This window comes from Empidonax traillii, unplaced genomic scaffold, assembly GCF_003031625.1.
Source record: "Empidonax traillii isolate 1590-97213 ecotype Southwest subspecies unplaced genomic scaffold, ASM303162v1 scaffold597:size822913, whole genome shotgun sequence".
Taxonomy (NCBI): domain Eukaryota; kingdom Metazoa; phylum Chordata; class Aves; order Passeriformes; family Tyrannidae; genus Empidonax; species Empidonax traillii.
The window spans coordinates 792,930-810,447 of NW_020955790.1; the positions used below are offsets into that span (position 1 = coordinate 792,930).

The 17,518-nt window shown below is 39.2% G+C and overlaps 1 protein-coding gene across 1 annotated transcript in view; it reads right to left on the minus strand.

Moving 5' to 3' along the window:
- Window positions 1-3,184: 3,184 nt before the first annotated feature.
- Window positions 3,185-17,518, minus strand: part of MYLIP (myosin regulatory light chain interacting protein) — a 15,386-nt gene continuing 1,052 nt past the window's right edge. Inside the window, exons 2-7 of the mRNA XM_027898459.1 lie at window positions 16,611-16,801; window positions 8,188-8,373; window positions 7,272-7,469; window positions 6,776-6,940; window positions 4,913-5,333; window positions 3,185-4,574 (exon numbers count right to left, since the gene is read on the minus strand). Of these exons, the coding sequence (XP_027754260.1) occupies window positions 4,485-4,574; window positions 4,913-5,333; window positions 6,776-6,940; window positions 7,272-7,469; window positions 8,188-8,373; window positions 16,611-16,801 (1,251 nt within the window). The 3' untranslated portion in view covers window positions 3,185-4,484. The remainder of the gene's footprint in view (window positions 4,575-4,912; window positions 5,334-6,775; window positions 6,941-7,271; window positions 7,470-8,187; window positions 8,374-16,610; window positions 16,802-17,518) is intronic.

Genomic DNA, 17,518 nt, shown 5'->3' on the forward strand with positions numbered 1-17,518 from the left:
TGGGCAGTTTATGTGGACAGCTGCTAGAAGAAGGAAGGTTGGCTTCAGAACCTGGATTCCAGAAATGACTGGTGAGAGAAAACAGAAGAGTCTTCAGGAATAAGGAATGGTCAGAAAATAGTGGGCAGGCTAAATCAGGTCATTTAGGAGAGGGTCAAAGTGAAGGCAAAGAAAGGCATGAGCTTTCAAGAGCAGATTGATTCCCCACCCACCCACCCATGTCTCACCCTCCCCCCAGTCTCCAAGTAGCTGAAAAGAATTCTGCATTTTAGTTGATGAGAAATCAGCAAGTGACCTGTTTTTAAGCTCTGGGAAAGCTGATATGGTCTGTTTGCTTGACATTTTTCTTTCAGGAACTTGGCATACGCATGAGTGTTTTGAAAGTTCACCACTGGCCAGCCCCTACAAGTCCCTCATCCTGGCAGGAACCAGGAACCTCCACAATTTTACCAAAATTGCTTACTTTTAAACCCGTTTGCCAGTTGCTATTTTCTGTTTTAACAGGCTCCAGCTGGCTGAGTCTGAGGACACAGAGGCGATCAAAGCACTTGCCTGGCACTACAGCATGCTCTCAGTGAAAACGGGGTGGGTGATTCCAGAAGGATATTTGACCAGGCATTACTGAAACTAAAATTTGTCAATTCATAATTTTCACACTCTGTGGAGTTTGTTGTTTAAAATCGTACACAGGAAATCTGAGCTGTAATTTTCCCCATCTTTGATCAACATGCCAGTGCGCTGCTGTGAAGTGAAATAGCGTAGGCTGAGGGATGAGAATTTTCCCCCCAGGGCATTCTCCTAGGAACACAACAGTGCTGATTTAGCAAGGAAATAAATCTCAAAATATATGAATGCTGCTGTGTACGTGCTTTTATGGCACTTGGGGAAGATATCAAAATAATTTAAAAATACAGAAGCCTTCAGTCTTGGCATTTGAACATTCATATGCATCTTGAAATGAGTGACTACATGCTGGAGGATAGAGCTGTGCCTTTTTAACAGCTGGAGCTTGGAACATCTCAAAGTGCCACTGTTGAAGCCCCTTGGTGGTTGAGCTCTCCATAAACGGAGACCTTGATGCAGCAAGGCAAAGATGAAAGCCAGGCAGATACCGTGAAAGTCTGGGAGTTCCCAGCCCTGTCTTATTTTTAATAACACTTAAGTGTGATGGTATTTTAGGAAAATGTACCTTCTACTGTTTGCCTACACACAACTTTCTCCCACAGAGGGAGGCTTTTGAATGCTGTTCTACCCCCAGAAGTGCAAGTCTCTAATAGGGCTGACCTAGCAAGCCGTGTTCTCTCTGAAGATGAGTTTTTCTTGTTTAAGTACTTGCGGCAGAAGCTTGAGACTACAGCCTTTTAAAGTGATGCACCTGATGGGATTACAGCAGCTGCATTGCAACTCTGAAGATAAATGAAAACTGAATTTTCTATGAGTTTTCCTGCCAAGTTGTATCAGCTTCGGGTAACAGATATCAGCACAAGTGCCAAATGAAGCTTTATGATCAATCTTTCCGCTCCTGAGGAAGAAGCGTAAAGGACACGAACTCCAGTTGCTTTCACAAACTGTTCTGTTATTTTCTAGTGTGGGAATTTTCCCAGTGCCACCTATTACAATATTCAGACAAAGCATCTTAGGACAACGAACAGCACTTCAGCAAACGAGGCCTTTTCTGCAGCATGGCTACATGGCATGTGGAGTTCAAGATTTTCTATTGTTTCTTTTATACTCTTCATAGCACTCAGCAGCTCACGTGTATCAGCCACAGTACTTCTTGTAATAAGAAGCACTAGACCTGCAAACATTGAGCAATACATATCACAGCAGTTTCGGATGGTTAAGCAAAACTTCTCTAGCATAGCATTGTTTGAAATGTAGTTGATATGCTTTGGAATAAAGCTGCCTGTGAACAAATCAAAGCAATTCTTACATTGTTTTGCATTCTATTTCTTCTCACATACAAACCAAGTGAGGTTTTTGGTTATTTACAACATTTGGAAGAGGTGATCTGCTCTCAGTTCTCAGAATAGGTAACAGCCTTTCATTAAAAAAAAAAAAGAAAAAAAAAAAAAAAAAGAAAAAAGAAGCCACACTGCTTGGGGAGCATACTAATCTCACCCCTTCTAACTGGAAAAAGATATCAGCTCCACTCATGTTCCATGCTGTCCTTTGCCAATACAGAACCAGGTTCCCAGCAGCCTCGGGCACATCCCACACCAGCCAGGCTCATACCTCACAGGTTGTGCCTGATCCCCTGCCTAGCTTTTCAAGATTAAACAGAGTATTGTTTGCAGAAGTCAAAGGCTCTGCCCAAATTCCACCAATGCCATATAACCTATCTCAAATCCCACCTTGATTAGAGTTCTAACTACTGGAATGATGAGTAGTAGGGATGTCTCATTAGACAGCCAATTTAATTACAAGGACCTGTAGTTCGTGCTTGCCTATCTTAAGAGCTTGATCATGTTGCATGTTTTAAATCAGATGCCTGTATTAACATCTATTTATATTGATTTACAAATCCATTTCAGCCAGCTGCCACAAGATAATGGATTAGATGTTACTAACATAATTTGGCTGTAAACTTGGGACGCAAGGAAGGTTTGCTCAAGCACTATTATATGCTGGCACAGGAGCTGGATATAGTCTTCTCTGAACACACTTGCTTACACATTCCTTGTCAATGACAGGGCACCACCGGGGAAGTGTTCAAGCACCATCTCTTCAATAACGTGAAAGAAAGAGTCATAAGTTAGGAAATCTGAATAGCTCCAGTCAAGAAGAGACACCAACACATCCATAATTAAGGAATTCCTAGACAGGACTGCTGAAACACCAACTCTCTCGTCTCAAGCAGCATACTTTCCTTTCTCTCAGACCAGGGGAATATACCCCGTGTATTCGGGGCAAATTACTGCAGGAAGGTTCTTCACAAAATCAATTCTGAAGGCTAGATCACAGTTGGAATATGTCAGCTGTCTTAAAGCTCACTGTCTGAACAAACTTGGCTATGCCATGCTACTTTTCTTCCCTCCCTGGAAAACACCTGAGGAAGCTCCATTACTTTTTTAGAACGTGACATAACATACAAGACCATAAACATGAAAATACTTTGTGCTGTGTTTTCAGTAACGCCTCAGATGTATTTCAGAACAAAATTAGTCCAAGCAATAACACAAAGTAGATTTTTAAAGTCCTTTATTAATCTGAATATAAAAAGACAGAAGCCGCCTACGATATAGGACAAAGCTCTTGCTTCATGAGGAAACAAAATTTTCTTTACAAAGTGAAAAAATAAATACCCTCTTAGAGTAAGGTTTATATGCTAATGTGTCATAAAAAAGTAGAGTTTTAATATTTTGACAAAATGTCTGTGCAAAGAAACAGATGCATAAACACACATTACTGCTACATTAAGGCAATATGAAAAGTATAGTCAGAAAATTTCAGTAAAGTGACAGTGTAGTTTTCTAGCTTTGATTAAGCCAGTATTGCACCCAAACATGGTCTCCAGTTCCCTCTGTACCCTGGAGAAGACACTAGGAAACCAGAGCCCAAAATGCCCAAGTAGGGGGGTGGAAATTAAAAACATTTTAGCAGAAAATTACCTATCCCATAAAGATGCTAACTGAAGAAAGCATTTAAAATTATACACAACCCTTATTTTAAAAATTAATGGTACATAGTTTAATAGTTTAAAATCAGTCTCCAAAAATAAAGCCAACTTGAAGGGCAGCTGACTGAAGCTCCTGAGACCACCAGCCAAATTGGACGTGGGAAACCTGGGAGTACCCTGCCTGCGCACTGAGAGCTATGAATGAAGTCCCACAACAGCGCTCCCACAGGATGCTGCCAACCACAAACCTTCCTGATCCACCCTCAACACTCGGAGATTAACAAACTTGTCCTACCTTTCCAAAGCTATTCTCTCAGAATTCTTTTCTATTTGATAGAATTCTGAGTTAAACAGAGCTACTTGAGGAAGCCTTATAACTTCAGTTTAAGAACTGACTTTTAAAAAAAGTTCTCCCCTTTAAAGCAGTTTACTAAAAGTTGAAGCTATGAGTCATACTAAACTGGTATTTGTAAAAGCTAGTCTTACTATTAAAATAAACAGTGTGACTGTACTAAAAAGGATTTAGAGCGTGTAAAAGAAAAGGCTGCATTGCTTTCACTGAGTACATCTGTATGTGTACACCACATTTCTCCAGGGTTACCTAGCTTCGTGGCAACACTGCCATGATACAAACTTACATATCATTCTCCTTTTAAGTAACATGAATCAGTTACACTTCTGCTCTCAGAAGATGTCCCAAACTATTTTGGACATGCTGAACAAAGAACATTTATGTTAAAAAATGCAGTATTTTTGCTTTTGATCGTGGATAGGTGCCAGTGATTGCCTTCTTCACAATCAATGGTTGCATTTCGTATTAGTGCAGTTTAAAGAGTACATGATGGGTTTAAAGTGTATATGTAGATCATATCACAGTCAGATTGAGAAGACTGGTGTGGGTTGGCAAGTACACATGCTGGACATGCTCTACACGGGATCTGCAAACAGGACATGACTGGAAAGGAAAAACATTAGGAAGTTAGTTTAATTCATATTTTGAGTCTCTGCACTTACCAGAGACTTCCCTCCATGCACACAATAACAGTACTTTCCACCATCCCATATTTAGGACAGGGTACTGTGAGAAGCATGCAGCTCATTCTTAGCCTCACTGCAAATTATGTTAGCACATCATCCAGGCAGAATGTTCTTTGAAATTAGTTTACCAAAACCATAATTTTAAAAATAAGTTTTACTAGAACATCAACCTATTAATCCATGATCATGAAATATACAAAACCCCAAACCTTCCACATAGCTTGGTAACTCGTAACTCAATGGCATTGCATTTACCTGTAACTGGGAAGCACAGGACTTGCAGCAAACTGTGTGGCCACAGGGACAAAAGGTTGAATTTATTTCCTCCTCACAACACACCATACAAAGCATGGACTCCTTTAGCTTCCGCAGCTTCTCTTGCAGGGCTTTTGTTTGTTGGCAGCTGAGACCCTCACAGTTGTCACAGTTCATGCTGCTTTCTGACGACTTAAGGGGGGAACTTGGTGGGGTTTGGTCACTTCTTGAGACAAGATCCACAATACCAGCATTATAAAGAGCTCGCCTCGCGTGATCATAAACTTCTTTTGATGTTCTTTTAATGTCAAAGACGTACTTTTTGCCAAGATTAATGTTTTCATTTAGAAACAGAGATGCTAGGTGACCCTTTAAGTCTCGACTATACTGCATCATCACAGCACTGGTGACAGTGTCACACCTATAAAGCAGTAAGACAAATCCAAAATTGATTAGTTAATACCAATAAAGCTATCCATACAGTAATTTGCTACCAAAGTTGAAATGACAGCACTGAAATTAAAGCAAATAGAACAGTCAGAGGTAGCATTTAAGCTCTTAAATGCTGTTTGCATGACAACTCTATTTTGAAAAGTGCAAAATGAAAATGTGACAGACACTTCACATCTTCAAGATGTAAAATGAGTCAAGTCCACGGAAGGGATGTAAAGTATTATGCTAACATAAACAACAAACGCTTAATCCACAGTTCAGCGTGGCAATGTCTCTTTGCATGGCAATTTCCAAACACTGCCTTAAAGAATTCCAATTAAGAGTCATTGGCATAACATCTTTCTTTAGAGAGGCTCTCAATTTTGACTCTCATAGAGTCAGGTAGTATTTTTAACCAAATTTCCACCCAGCACTTTACATAGTAGTATTATATTATTCTGAAGAGAACCAGTGTGAACGCAGTGTAGAGAATTAAATTAGAGCATATGTATTTGCCACTGAGTATTTTCAGCTACCCTAACCATGCCTGTCACATACTTCAGTGATACAGTTGAATCTGCAGAAGCCTATTAAGGCATATCACTTCTCTAGGCAACACAGGAAAGAAAACAAACAGAACATAAGGACTACAGCCTCACAGGGCCTAAGGTCCAAGATCTAAGCTTATGGCCAAATGCTATTGCCAAACTAAAATTCTGCTTAAATTAAAATCAGAAACTGTGAAGGACAGCAGAAGTTAAAAGCAGAGATGCAGATCAAGAAGGAATTGAAACTGATATGTGGTAGTTAATTTTAAGAAAACACTGCTAAGTGTCTTTAACAGCCAGTTCTACTGATCAGTGTTGGACATCACAGTAGGAATGAAAGAGGGTTTTAAAAATCAGCATTAACATATGAATATAGCACCTCTGCCTCAAAGAGCAATAGGATAGGATACAGCTGCTGTCATGAAACAAAATCCTGGGCATGTGAGCAAGGACAGAGGAATTGTAAGAAGATTTAAATACATGGGATGGGAAGGTGGCATACATATAATATAACTGGAGGAGCCAAATAAAGGATCTACGTATTCTGAATGACAGAATCTTCTCCATTGCTCTCATTCTCCCTCTTACATGGGGACAAAACACTCTATGTATTTTTTATGAAGTATCAAGGAACATAAAAAGTTTACATACCCAAGTGCTGTTATTCATAGGGGAAAAATTTTGCTTACTTTTCTTGCTTACTTTCCCAGAAAACAGAAAAACCTGTTCAGTTTCCAGACTTAAGAGGAAAGTAGGGGCTGCAAGGACAATGCAATTTTGCAGAGTATTTCCAAAGTGCAGTCAGACCACTGGCTGTTTAAGCATTTAGTTCCAACACTGGAGAAGAACAGTAGCAGCAGAAGACTCTAGTGGCAATACTGACCTGTAAAATGCATGTGTCTCCGTAATTGCTCTGTAGAGCCCACTTGCTGCCCTTGTACTGATCATCTTAAACAAGAGAACTACACTATTACCAGACTCCTTGGTAACAGTCAGATATACATTCTTCCCAGACTGAGTTGCCATTTGAACAACAGGATAAGCAATCCTATAAATTAATATTAAAAAACAGAAAGCTTATTTAGCTGGTAAGGATAAGGACATTTTCCACAAACTACTACATTGCACTTTTATCAGAAGTTACAATGGTCTCCACTGTCAGTAATGCTGGATTGTAGATGTTGCCTCAAAACCACACAAAAAATTAAGAGTATTACGGCCACTTGTTATCTTGATTATAAGCAGGTAGTGTCCTAAGACCCTACTTTCCAACAGCCACTTTTAGTAATTCAGAGCAGTTGTGTATTTCTGTAAAAACTAGAGCCATGCTCAGTACTTCTGAAAAATTGATCATGCAACTGGTTTCACAAAACACATACCTGTTGATCGGACTTTGGTCATCTTTACAGATGGATATGCCTTCAGGTCCAACACCAATAAGCAGTTTTTGCCCTTCACTGTCTCTCACTGAGTGCCACTCTACCCCATAGTTCTCCAGTGTAGTAACAATCTGTAGAATCTGGTATTCAGCAGATGCTTGACTTAGACCTTCTAGCTCTTTGTGCTTTGCAATAATGCTGTTGATAAAAAGATTAAGAATAGGTGATGTAACTCAAATATGTGCTGTTACTGTCAGCAGCTAGCTTTAACATGGGTTTTTAGATGACCTAGTTAAACAGATAATTAAATGCTGCTGACCTGCTTTAACTGCCTATAGATTTCCAGTAAGTGTGAACTGGAAATAACTGAGAATTACCAAAACATCCTGAGAATGCCTTAGAAATGAAACAACTACATGTAATGAGGGCTTTCCAATGAACACCATGATCCCTAACATATTTCCCTGAACCACCACTAAGACCATAACTAAAAAAAAAAAACTACACACAAGTAGGACACAAAGTTTCCTGATATTCTGGAATTGAACTATGGAATGTATCTGAGAATTTTGCTTATATCTCAGAGTAAGGAGTACTAAGCCAGATAAATTCTTGCTACTTTCATTCACCAGTGTAGGTCTAAGTCATATTTACAATTTATTCCCCTGCTCCAGGTGCTTAGATATCTATGTTTCTCCAAGTACTAGAGTTTAGGCAGCTTTTGCTTTTCACAAAAGAAAAAAAATGCTCCTAAGTGAGCTTAAAAATTATCTGAAATCAGAACATCAAATTCAGGTTGTATTCTGATCTCCAAAGCTATCTGAATTGTTTTACACTATAGCACCAGCAATTAAGGGCATAAAATCTTCTGCTGTTGATCTCCAAAAAGGAGTCTGTATTACTGTGCTCTTTTTACCTCTCCAAAATGGTAGTAGTGAGCTCTTTTGCACACAACTCTTCATAATTGTACTTGGCAGTGTTCTGGTTATAGTCTCCAAACTTCATCTGTGCCAACAAGGCACTAAGTTCAATTGCATGCTCTGAAGAACACTGAAGATTACCAGAGAGCAGATCTTCTTTTATATGCAAGAAAAACATATGCCTACAATAGAATCAGAAACATTTGCTTACACAAATTGTTAGATGACGTTTGTAATCAAGACGTATCAAATAACAAACTAGATATATTTGGTAACCTTTAGTTTGGTAATCGAGAATTTGTGATGATTGTACCAAACAGAAGAAGTCTGGCACAAGAAAAAGGCCTCTGTCTTACTCACTCACCCTTAAACACAAGGCTACAACTGAAGATGGCATCTAAAATTACTATAAAGGAAACGAGCATTTTAATCATGTTCTTAAGAATACAGACTGCTTTAACTCCTAATGTCACTTAGTCATTTCGATTTAGTGAACAAAATATCAATGATATATTTTAATTACTTTCCTACGTTTAAATTTTTGGTTGCCATTTACAAGTTATCCTGCAGTTCACAAAAGCAAATTTGGGAAGAACAACTCAAAACAGCATAGACACTTATGTCATGCAACAGGAGAAACCATACTTTCTCTACACAGTGGAAATGCCTTTGCCACTACATTTAAGGGAAGATGAGCGACATGATTACCAGAACAACTTGAAACACCTGAAAAGGCACTGTGGAACAGAATACAAAAACATCTTCTGTGTAAGCATTTGTCAGACCAATCTTTACACTTGGGGCCAAGGCAGATTCAACAATTTGCTAAGAAAAATCACAAAGTTGCTCTTAACTGTCTAATAGGTCATTTAACAGACACATAAACACTTCCACCAACATTAACAGCAGCATGTTAGTTTCCCCTATGGGCTACTTCAACTTCTACATCATCCTTTTCTCTCTTTGGGGGACAAAATATAAATGTCTTACCATTTGTTCTTAAGACTCCACATATGTATGGAATTCAGATGCAGAATTACATATTAGTTATGAATCACTGAAAAAAATATTTCTATAAATGAAGCCTAACACTGACAGTGATGTGTCATGGCTTCCACTGGAATGGGACATTTTCTTTTCTAAAATTAATTGTGATCTACTTAAGAAAAGCTGTACTGAATCACTCATCACTGAAGTTGAAGATGCTAGTAAATGATTAGCTTTCCTTCCAATGGGAATTGGATGATATCTTACATATATTCTGTTGCAGCATTCTAAAATTCTTTTGTACAACAGGGAAAATAGGACTTCTTTCAGCGCTATGAGCAATTACAGAACTTGCAAAATTCATGTTCATTCTTAGCTCTACTGTGGTAAATGTTGCAACTAAGAAGACAGCAGCCCAAAAGATGCCCCATTATCCTACAATCCATTTCCTGCAACAAGTCACAGCTCCAACACCTCCCTTTGCAAGTTATTTGAGGCATGCTAGAGTATCAAGGCAGTTGTGGCACAAGTGCTTAATTGCACTGCTCTGATGTCTAGACATCAAGGGTTCTTGATCTTGTCTAGACATCAAGGATTCTTCAGCAGTGCTAGTGGGGGTCTGGTGCAAGCCAATATACTCGTGCTGTGCAGGATACAAGTTTAGGTGTCAAGAGGACCATAACTCCAGGCAGTATAGCTGCCTCCACTGTTAGCAGGTTATTCCTTGTTAGGGCTCTTTCTTCCAAGCAAACCTCAAACTTCTGCTCCAATCCCTTTCTCCTACCCTGCTGATTCACAGCTCTTTCAGCCTGGGCCACAGAAATACATATCTGTGGCCTTGTAAAATACTTGGGTTGTACAGACTCCTTTTGGGGCTTAGTCCCTAAACCCGAAGTACTTGATAAATTACTAAAACACTAGGGCCAAAATAAATTCAAATAGTAGGCTGACTCCAATCAACACTTCATAAAATAAACAGCTTCTCATGCACTCAGTCCTCTGACAATACAAAGACAGGATTTTCAGTCGTTTTAACTAAGTACTAATTACAAATACAGTATTTCAAAGAAAGATCAGACAATTTTATTCTCATTAGCTGACACACATTTACAGCTACCACACCTAAATGCTTGTATCTTCAGGTTTTTTTATGCATAAAACAGCCCTGACTACACAGGGGAAGATCAAGAGTTCTCCCCTTGCTGGGAAGACCTTAATGACATCACAAGGGAAGATGAAAAACAAAATACTGCTCCTGCAAATACAGATGCATTACAGAAACAGCTACAGCAGATGCATGGTTTGTCACATTCCATTACTAGAAAGTCAGCAATGGCATAGGAAGACAAATGAGTTTAAGGAAAATGTGAAATAGCATCACATCAGCTAATGTGCAGTAACTTCACATAACTGGCTCACATCACACAAGGGAAAACATCTCACAGAGACTCAGTTACTTTGTATTTTTCTGACAAATGGAACAAAGTTACAGCACATATAAACGACAGTTATTGAGAAGTAACTAAAGCTGTGCAAACTCATGTCCTGCCTTACACTATGATAAGCTATTTTATTAAGTCAGAGAAAACAGACAAAACCACTTGTATTCAACAGTCTACCTCACAAAGTCATTGGTCTGCACTTAAATAACCTAAACTGCACCCTTAACAGGTCAGTGAAAGACTTCACACTGATCTGCTAGAGCAGCTGCCCTGTACTAAAGTCCAGGCAGCAAATTCCCTGCTGTTTTTTTTTTGTTTGGTTGGTTTTTATTTTGGTTTGGTTTTGTTTGTTTGTTTTCATTTTGAGTCCTTAAGTGTGTTTGAGGAAGGAAAGACATCTAGAAATTGCAGGACAGTGAGGGCTACAAGCATTTTATACACCTGAAAGAGTGATTTGATTAGCCCATCCAACCATACTCAGATTGCACTGCTCCAAAGTTATATTAATATCCATTGTAAAATCACCCCCCCATTCAGAGGTTCAAAACATGACACTAGACATGATTATAAAAGCAGATAGTTCTTTTCCTTTTTTACACAAAACTAAATGGTGGGTTTTGATCCTTAAAGACAAAGGCATAAGAAGGTGGTTTTTATTGTTAAATGTAGTCAAGGAAAACTAAAGCATAAGAACCCTTGAGGCAGTTCCCTATCTAATTTTGCAAATTATAAAGGACCCAATAGATTCTCTGTAGAAAACCTGGTTGTATTACAGATTCTATTAGTTACATAGAAAGTATCCATGCAAGTTTTTGTAGATTAGATTGTGACCTAATCCACCATCCCTCCTCTCTCCTGGATTCTCTAGGTACAATAAAAAAATTGTTTAAGTTTCCCCCACTTCTAAAGATAGTCACGTTGTGCAGCAAGAGGATACTCATTTTTTCAAGGAATTATTTCAGCACTAACATTTTACACTTAGTGGAACTTTTACCTAGCAAGCTTTAGAACAATGAACTGTGAAAACAAACTGGTTTTAAGTTCTCTAAGGTTACATTTCCAACATTGTTGGTAAAACGCCCTAATTTGTCCACCATATAAGAAACTAAATGTTTTTGTTTGTTTCTGCATCATTCACCGCTTCAGTTACACATGATACATTAGTATTACCTGTTACAAGTTTGAGAAGTAACTCAATCACACAAGAGGTAGGTTTCCTACCCCACAAGCACCAACATTCTCTTAGCACATTCTGCAGCTTCTATCTACTCTTGCCAAAGCTTCATTTAATCTTTAAATCTTTAAATCTTCACAACTCTGAACTTTGCCCATCAACTGTGGCTCGTAGTCATCCTAAACACCTGCCAGACATATTGGGACATTGAACAACTAGTGGCAGCTTTAAGGACAAACAGAATTTTCCATTGCACTTGCAGGTATAGTTCTCTACATGTGACAACACTGGTACAAAAGACAGTCTTTATCACCTCAGATAGTCTTACCTTCCCCTTTGAACCTCCTGGTACCTAGATGTACCTGTGTATTCAATTATGGAACATTTCCTTTGAGTCTAGTAGTTCCAAACAGTACATAGAAATACTGATTAGAGGACAACACAGTAGTTTTCCAAAGCTATACTACATAAGTCATTGTCCAGGCAGATTTTTTCCTTTCCAAAAGAACAAAAAGCAGTTTTAGAGCAGTACCACAGGCTTTCTTCAAGCACTAGCTACAATAGTGATTTTATATTCATTTTGCGTCTGTGTTTTCCATATAATTCAAGTTTTATGTGCTTATTAAAACACTCAATAAAATCAAATGTACAGTAAGATACTGTATTACAGTTGGACATAAGTAATTTGATACAAATACTATAGAAAGGGGAGGTTGGAAGGAGATTTAAGCAGATGGTCCATTTCACAAAAAAATATAGCTAACAAACCAAAGTGACAGACCCAGATATCAATCACATCAATTGCTTTTTGCCTCCTTCTGAAGCAATTTATGCAGATACTGAACACTGCTACCAAAACCAGACATCAGTATTTCACCACAATGAAATTCCGACAGCAAGCAAATCACCTAGTTAGTGTTCATCCAACTGAACTGGCGATAACTCCACAAAAAAAAGGTACTATGAAGTGGTGAGTATAATACCAAATTAATTTCTTTTGTAATTCATTGAAGACAATCATGTACATTAGGAATTGAAGCTTTGCACTACTAGTAGTAGTTTCTACTACTTTTTTTATAATCAAGGAAAGAACAACAGGACAAATAGAAATAGAAAGCTATACATTTTAGGCTCTCAACTTAGCTGCCACTGGAAAAAGTGACAACCCCTATCCTTAACCAAAAAAAAGTATCTGCATATGACTAATGATTCCTAAACTAGAAGCATAACCAAAAAAACCTCATTCTCTTGCCAGACTACTGGCAAGAATCTTCGCATATATCCCAAGGAACTGCCTGTTCTCTTTGGGGTATGACACTACTTACCACAGGTTCAGGCCCTTTCCCACTGTGAAGTAGGCAGCTTTCTGCCCCGGGACAGCGGTGCGAAGCCCAGCTTGACGCCGCTGGGTTGCCCGACCCCGGAGCTGCTACTCCCCGTCACTGGCCCGGAGCTGCAACCCCAGGAGGGCTCCGGCACCCCCGGGAGTGCCCCGCAACCGGCGCGGCAGGGCCGGCACTGCTGCCAGGCATCTCACCCGCCCCCAGTCAAAAAGTCTCCTGAAAATTCCGATTAGTGTGAAGTATAATCCTTTCTCTAAGCCCCAGCTCCTTACGGCAATTCAGCACTTCATAACAGTTGATACATGAACCACCCACAAATCATTCAGTAATAGAAGGGAAAAGCAGGGGTTTTTTTCCTAGCTGTTGCATGATCTATCAAAAAATGCAGAAAATAGTAAAAAAAAAAAACAAAAACAAAAACAAACGTGACAAGCCAGAGCTTATGATCTCGATCTTGGACTATCACATGAATCTTCAGACAAAGTGCAGTCCTTTTAAAGCCAATGTGATTTTCCATTCAAATGAAAATGTGTAGATATTCAAACTTCTCTATAACAGCACACTGTTCACATTTCAGACTTGTTTGTAGAACTCTGACAGCAGCAAATTAAATTTGAGTGACATTCTTGCAGTGAAGCACTTTCATTCCATTGAAAACAACTCTAAGCTATGAAATCATGTGGTAAAATTCAGTACCAGGCAGTCAAATAAAAAATTAGATATTGCAATCCAAAGAATAAAAAACTGCTTTTAGCCCTGTAGAAGGGGAAAAAAAAAATAATAAGAAAGTTTTTCCATGCAATTCTCCAATTCCCAAAGTGCTTAGTAAAGGTGGTTTGTTGCCAAAGTGCTCTACCTTTGAGACAAGACGGCTCCCTCGCATAAGAAGATTAAAATGCATGAGGCTACAATCTTCCACTGGCTGATTAAAGATAACAGAAGCAGAGGTTGATGCTCAGTTGCCAGATCAGCTTTCACAGCATATAGAAACCTGAATATTAAATTGCTACAAACAAACACACACCTGAGTTTTAAATCAAAGTGCACAGCAAGAATCTCTAACGAGGCAGTGCAACTGGGGTTGGCAAAGCTTCCAAAGTATATAGACAAGACCTTGTAACATCTCAGTCACAACACTTGCTATTATAATCATGATGAGGCATATCAACAAAATTTAGAATTGCAGCTTCCCAGATTTCAAAAAGCAGTCTCAACACGCATCTAATTTATATGTAAAAACTGCAGAGGCAGCAAGCAAAAGACTGGAAGACTTCCCCACTGTTCTTCACACACACAGGACTAGAAGGCAACAGTTCTGCCAGAGACACCCTAATACATCAGATGTGGACACAATTGCTAAAGGAAACTAAGGATACTCATCGCTTTCTTCCTCAATCAGCACACTGACTTTGCAGGTACAGAAAAGAAACAAGGTGTCAGCTGTAACTGTACAGCTAATTCTTACAATTCTGTGGTGTATTTATTGATTTTTAAGTTCAGCAACAGGTTTAACAAGTTTTGCATCTTCTCCTTGATACTAAATATGTTTACACACAAACTAAGTATGAATTTAGTTACATGCGTATGTAAATCCTCAAGCAGACCTGAGTAGAAAAAGAGTAAATCTACTGAAGCTCAGGATCAACAATACAGGAGTAGACATTAACCACTGGAATTCTAGGTCTGCTACTCGTAGACTACTGGGCACACACAACTAAAAGGCAACTATTGCAAGTTGATGTACAACTTGTATTTGTTTATGATACGACTCTTTTGATGACTGAGACTCAATTTTAAAATTTCTTGTTAGAAGTATTAGTTTCAGAACAGTCATAATTAAGACATAAAAGAAAGCTTGTCCCACCTACATCCTTTTAAAGTCACCTTTACAATGGAGAAATACCTGCTACTTTGATATAGATGTATAAGCTCCGTTACATTTTAGCTCCCCAAGTCAGTCTTTGAGGCCCTTAGGGCATGTTTCATCAGTTCAAGCTCTTTATTAACTTGCACCACCTGCCAAGTCTTGCATTGACAGTGTTGAAGGCAGGAACACAGATGTCCGTAAAAACCTTGTAAACCTGAGCAAGCGTTCATCAATGATAGCATAAAAACACCAGGTTTGGGTTTCCTCAGATTTTCACCCTGACTCGTTCTGAGTGGAGGCACATCCGACATGCTTTTATCTCTTCCACCTCATCAGGTATGAAGTCGTGTGACTCCTTTTGTTCTACATAAAAACCCTTTGTTATTGGGTTTTATACTTACTGAGAATATTTAAATAGGAGGACAAATTTCTTCAAGGAAAAATATTCAAAACCAGCCCAAAGATATGCAATGGATAGTAGAATTTATTTTTTCAAAGTAAGGTACATCAAAACTGGAATTTAGCCTGACTGCATTTGCATAACTGAAGCTACTATATAGGACAACCACGGTCTAACAGTATAGCATTCTGAAAACTTCAACCAGATTGATGAGCTAAAAATCACAGTTCCCCCAAAGCCTCTCCCCTGCACATTAGATCACAAAACAGAAGCATGCATGTATTGTTTTAACTCAAAACCTTTTTCCTATGAAATAAACACCAAATAAGACCATCAGCATTTGACCAAATTCCTTAGACAAACATTCTGTGCAGAGCCACCATGTTGTTTTCATGGGCTTAATTCTGAAAGTACTAAGTTTAGGATTCTGAAAGAACCAAGTTAAGGTGAGCAGTGACAAATGTGTTTGGCACTATCATACAGACACTAGATTTCAACTGGCCCAATTTACACTAACTGTACTATCAAAGGCTAACTAGAAAAATTAGTTGTACTAAATACATACATGCACAGCTTTCTTTCGAGATAATTCAACTGCAATTCATGTGGTAATCAAACTCAAGGAGTAAAAGTGGGTATTCACTACTAATCTTAGAAGATTAATTTACTAACAGGATAACAATTTAGTTAAGAGGACTGGCTACAGAAGAAGTGAAACAGCTGTTTCTTTTGAAGCCTCTAAGGGCCTGTAGCTATTTGAAAGTTACTGTAACATAATACCAGACAAAAAGGAATTCAAGTTTTTTGCTCTGTGGGAGGAATTGTTTCCTGCCTTTCTGTACCAGCAGTTCAGAATGACCTAGAGTAACACCACAGAACAGGGGTTACTATCGGACACACAAATACCATAAAAAAAGTCTGCTACTAGTAGCTTAGTTTCTTCCACTTCCAGCAGTAAGTGCTCACAAAATTACCCACAGTCATTACTTACTGATAGCTACACAATACTTAACGTTACCAGTTTAATTATTTTTTAAAAAAAGACAATAACAAATTCAACATTAAGATTGTAAAACTACACAGAAGAGTCAAGCAGAGTTACCAGGAGATAAAAAACAAAAATCAAGTGTACTATCACTTTTATAAGTTACAGAAATTGAAAAGAAAGTATTACATTAAATCTACTTATAACCATGTTTACCTTACCTTGTCTGTTCCTGTAAGATAAGATGGGGCTCAACAAAAAACTTGACTCTCAATTTCAATCGATAAGGGGCTAAACCATCCATCTGCTGGGAGATCCTGTTCCTCAAATTCAGCCATAGATTCTCCCCTTTGCTGCCAGTGAACTGCAGTCCAAAATAATCAACTTCTATAATCCCCAACCTTCTGCAAACCTGAAAGAACGAGCTTCTTTATAATAAGGCTACGACATAACAATGAAAAATAACACCTGAAGTGCTGTTTCAGACTGCTCTCTTAAAACACACACACACAAAAATCCTGCTGTCAGCACCTTCCTACAAAGGATTACCTAATTACTGGATCTTAGGTTGCATACAAAACATCACGGAGACAGAAACACTAAGCATAAACTAGGAATTTCTCCACTAGCTGAAAAGCACGTGATCAAATTTCCATGGTCAAATTTCACCCCAAGGACAGGCACTTCAGAAGACCAGCAGATTTCCAAAGGAGGAAAATCTGCTATTCAACGTCTCAGCCAGCAGCACTTTCTGGGCACGGAGGAGTGAAAAGTACAGCCACCAACAAGTTTTATTTAGATGCCACCAGCAGACCGGACTCCTGCGTCTGGATCCCTCTAGCATCCCCACGGCCGCCCCCGCTGGCGACGGAAGGGCGAGAAGGCACTTGGACAGCAGCTCCAGCCTGCTGGGCCTCGGATACAGAGAGTTGGATGCAGAGGGTGCTGCATCCCCCGCCTCGGGTCCCGCTCCTTCTCCCTCCCCGAGAACACTTCCAGCGGGACGCAGCGGTGGGGCCCGGGCCTGCGCTTCCCACGGCACGGCAGGGGGACCGGCGAGCCCCGAGGCGGGGGATGCAGCATCCCCTCCAACCAACACGGAGAGAGGGGTTGGGGAAAAAAAAAGGGA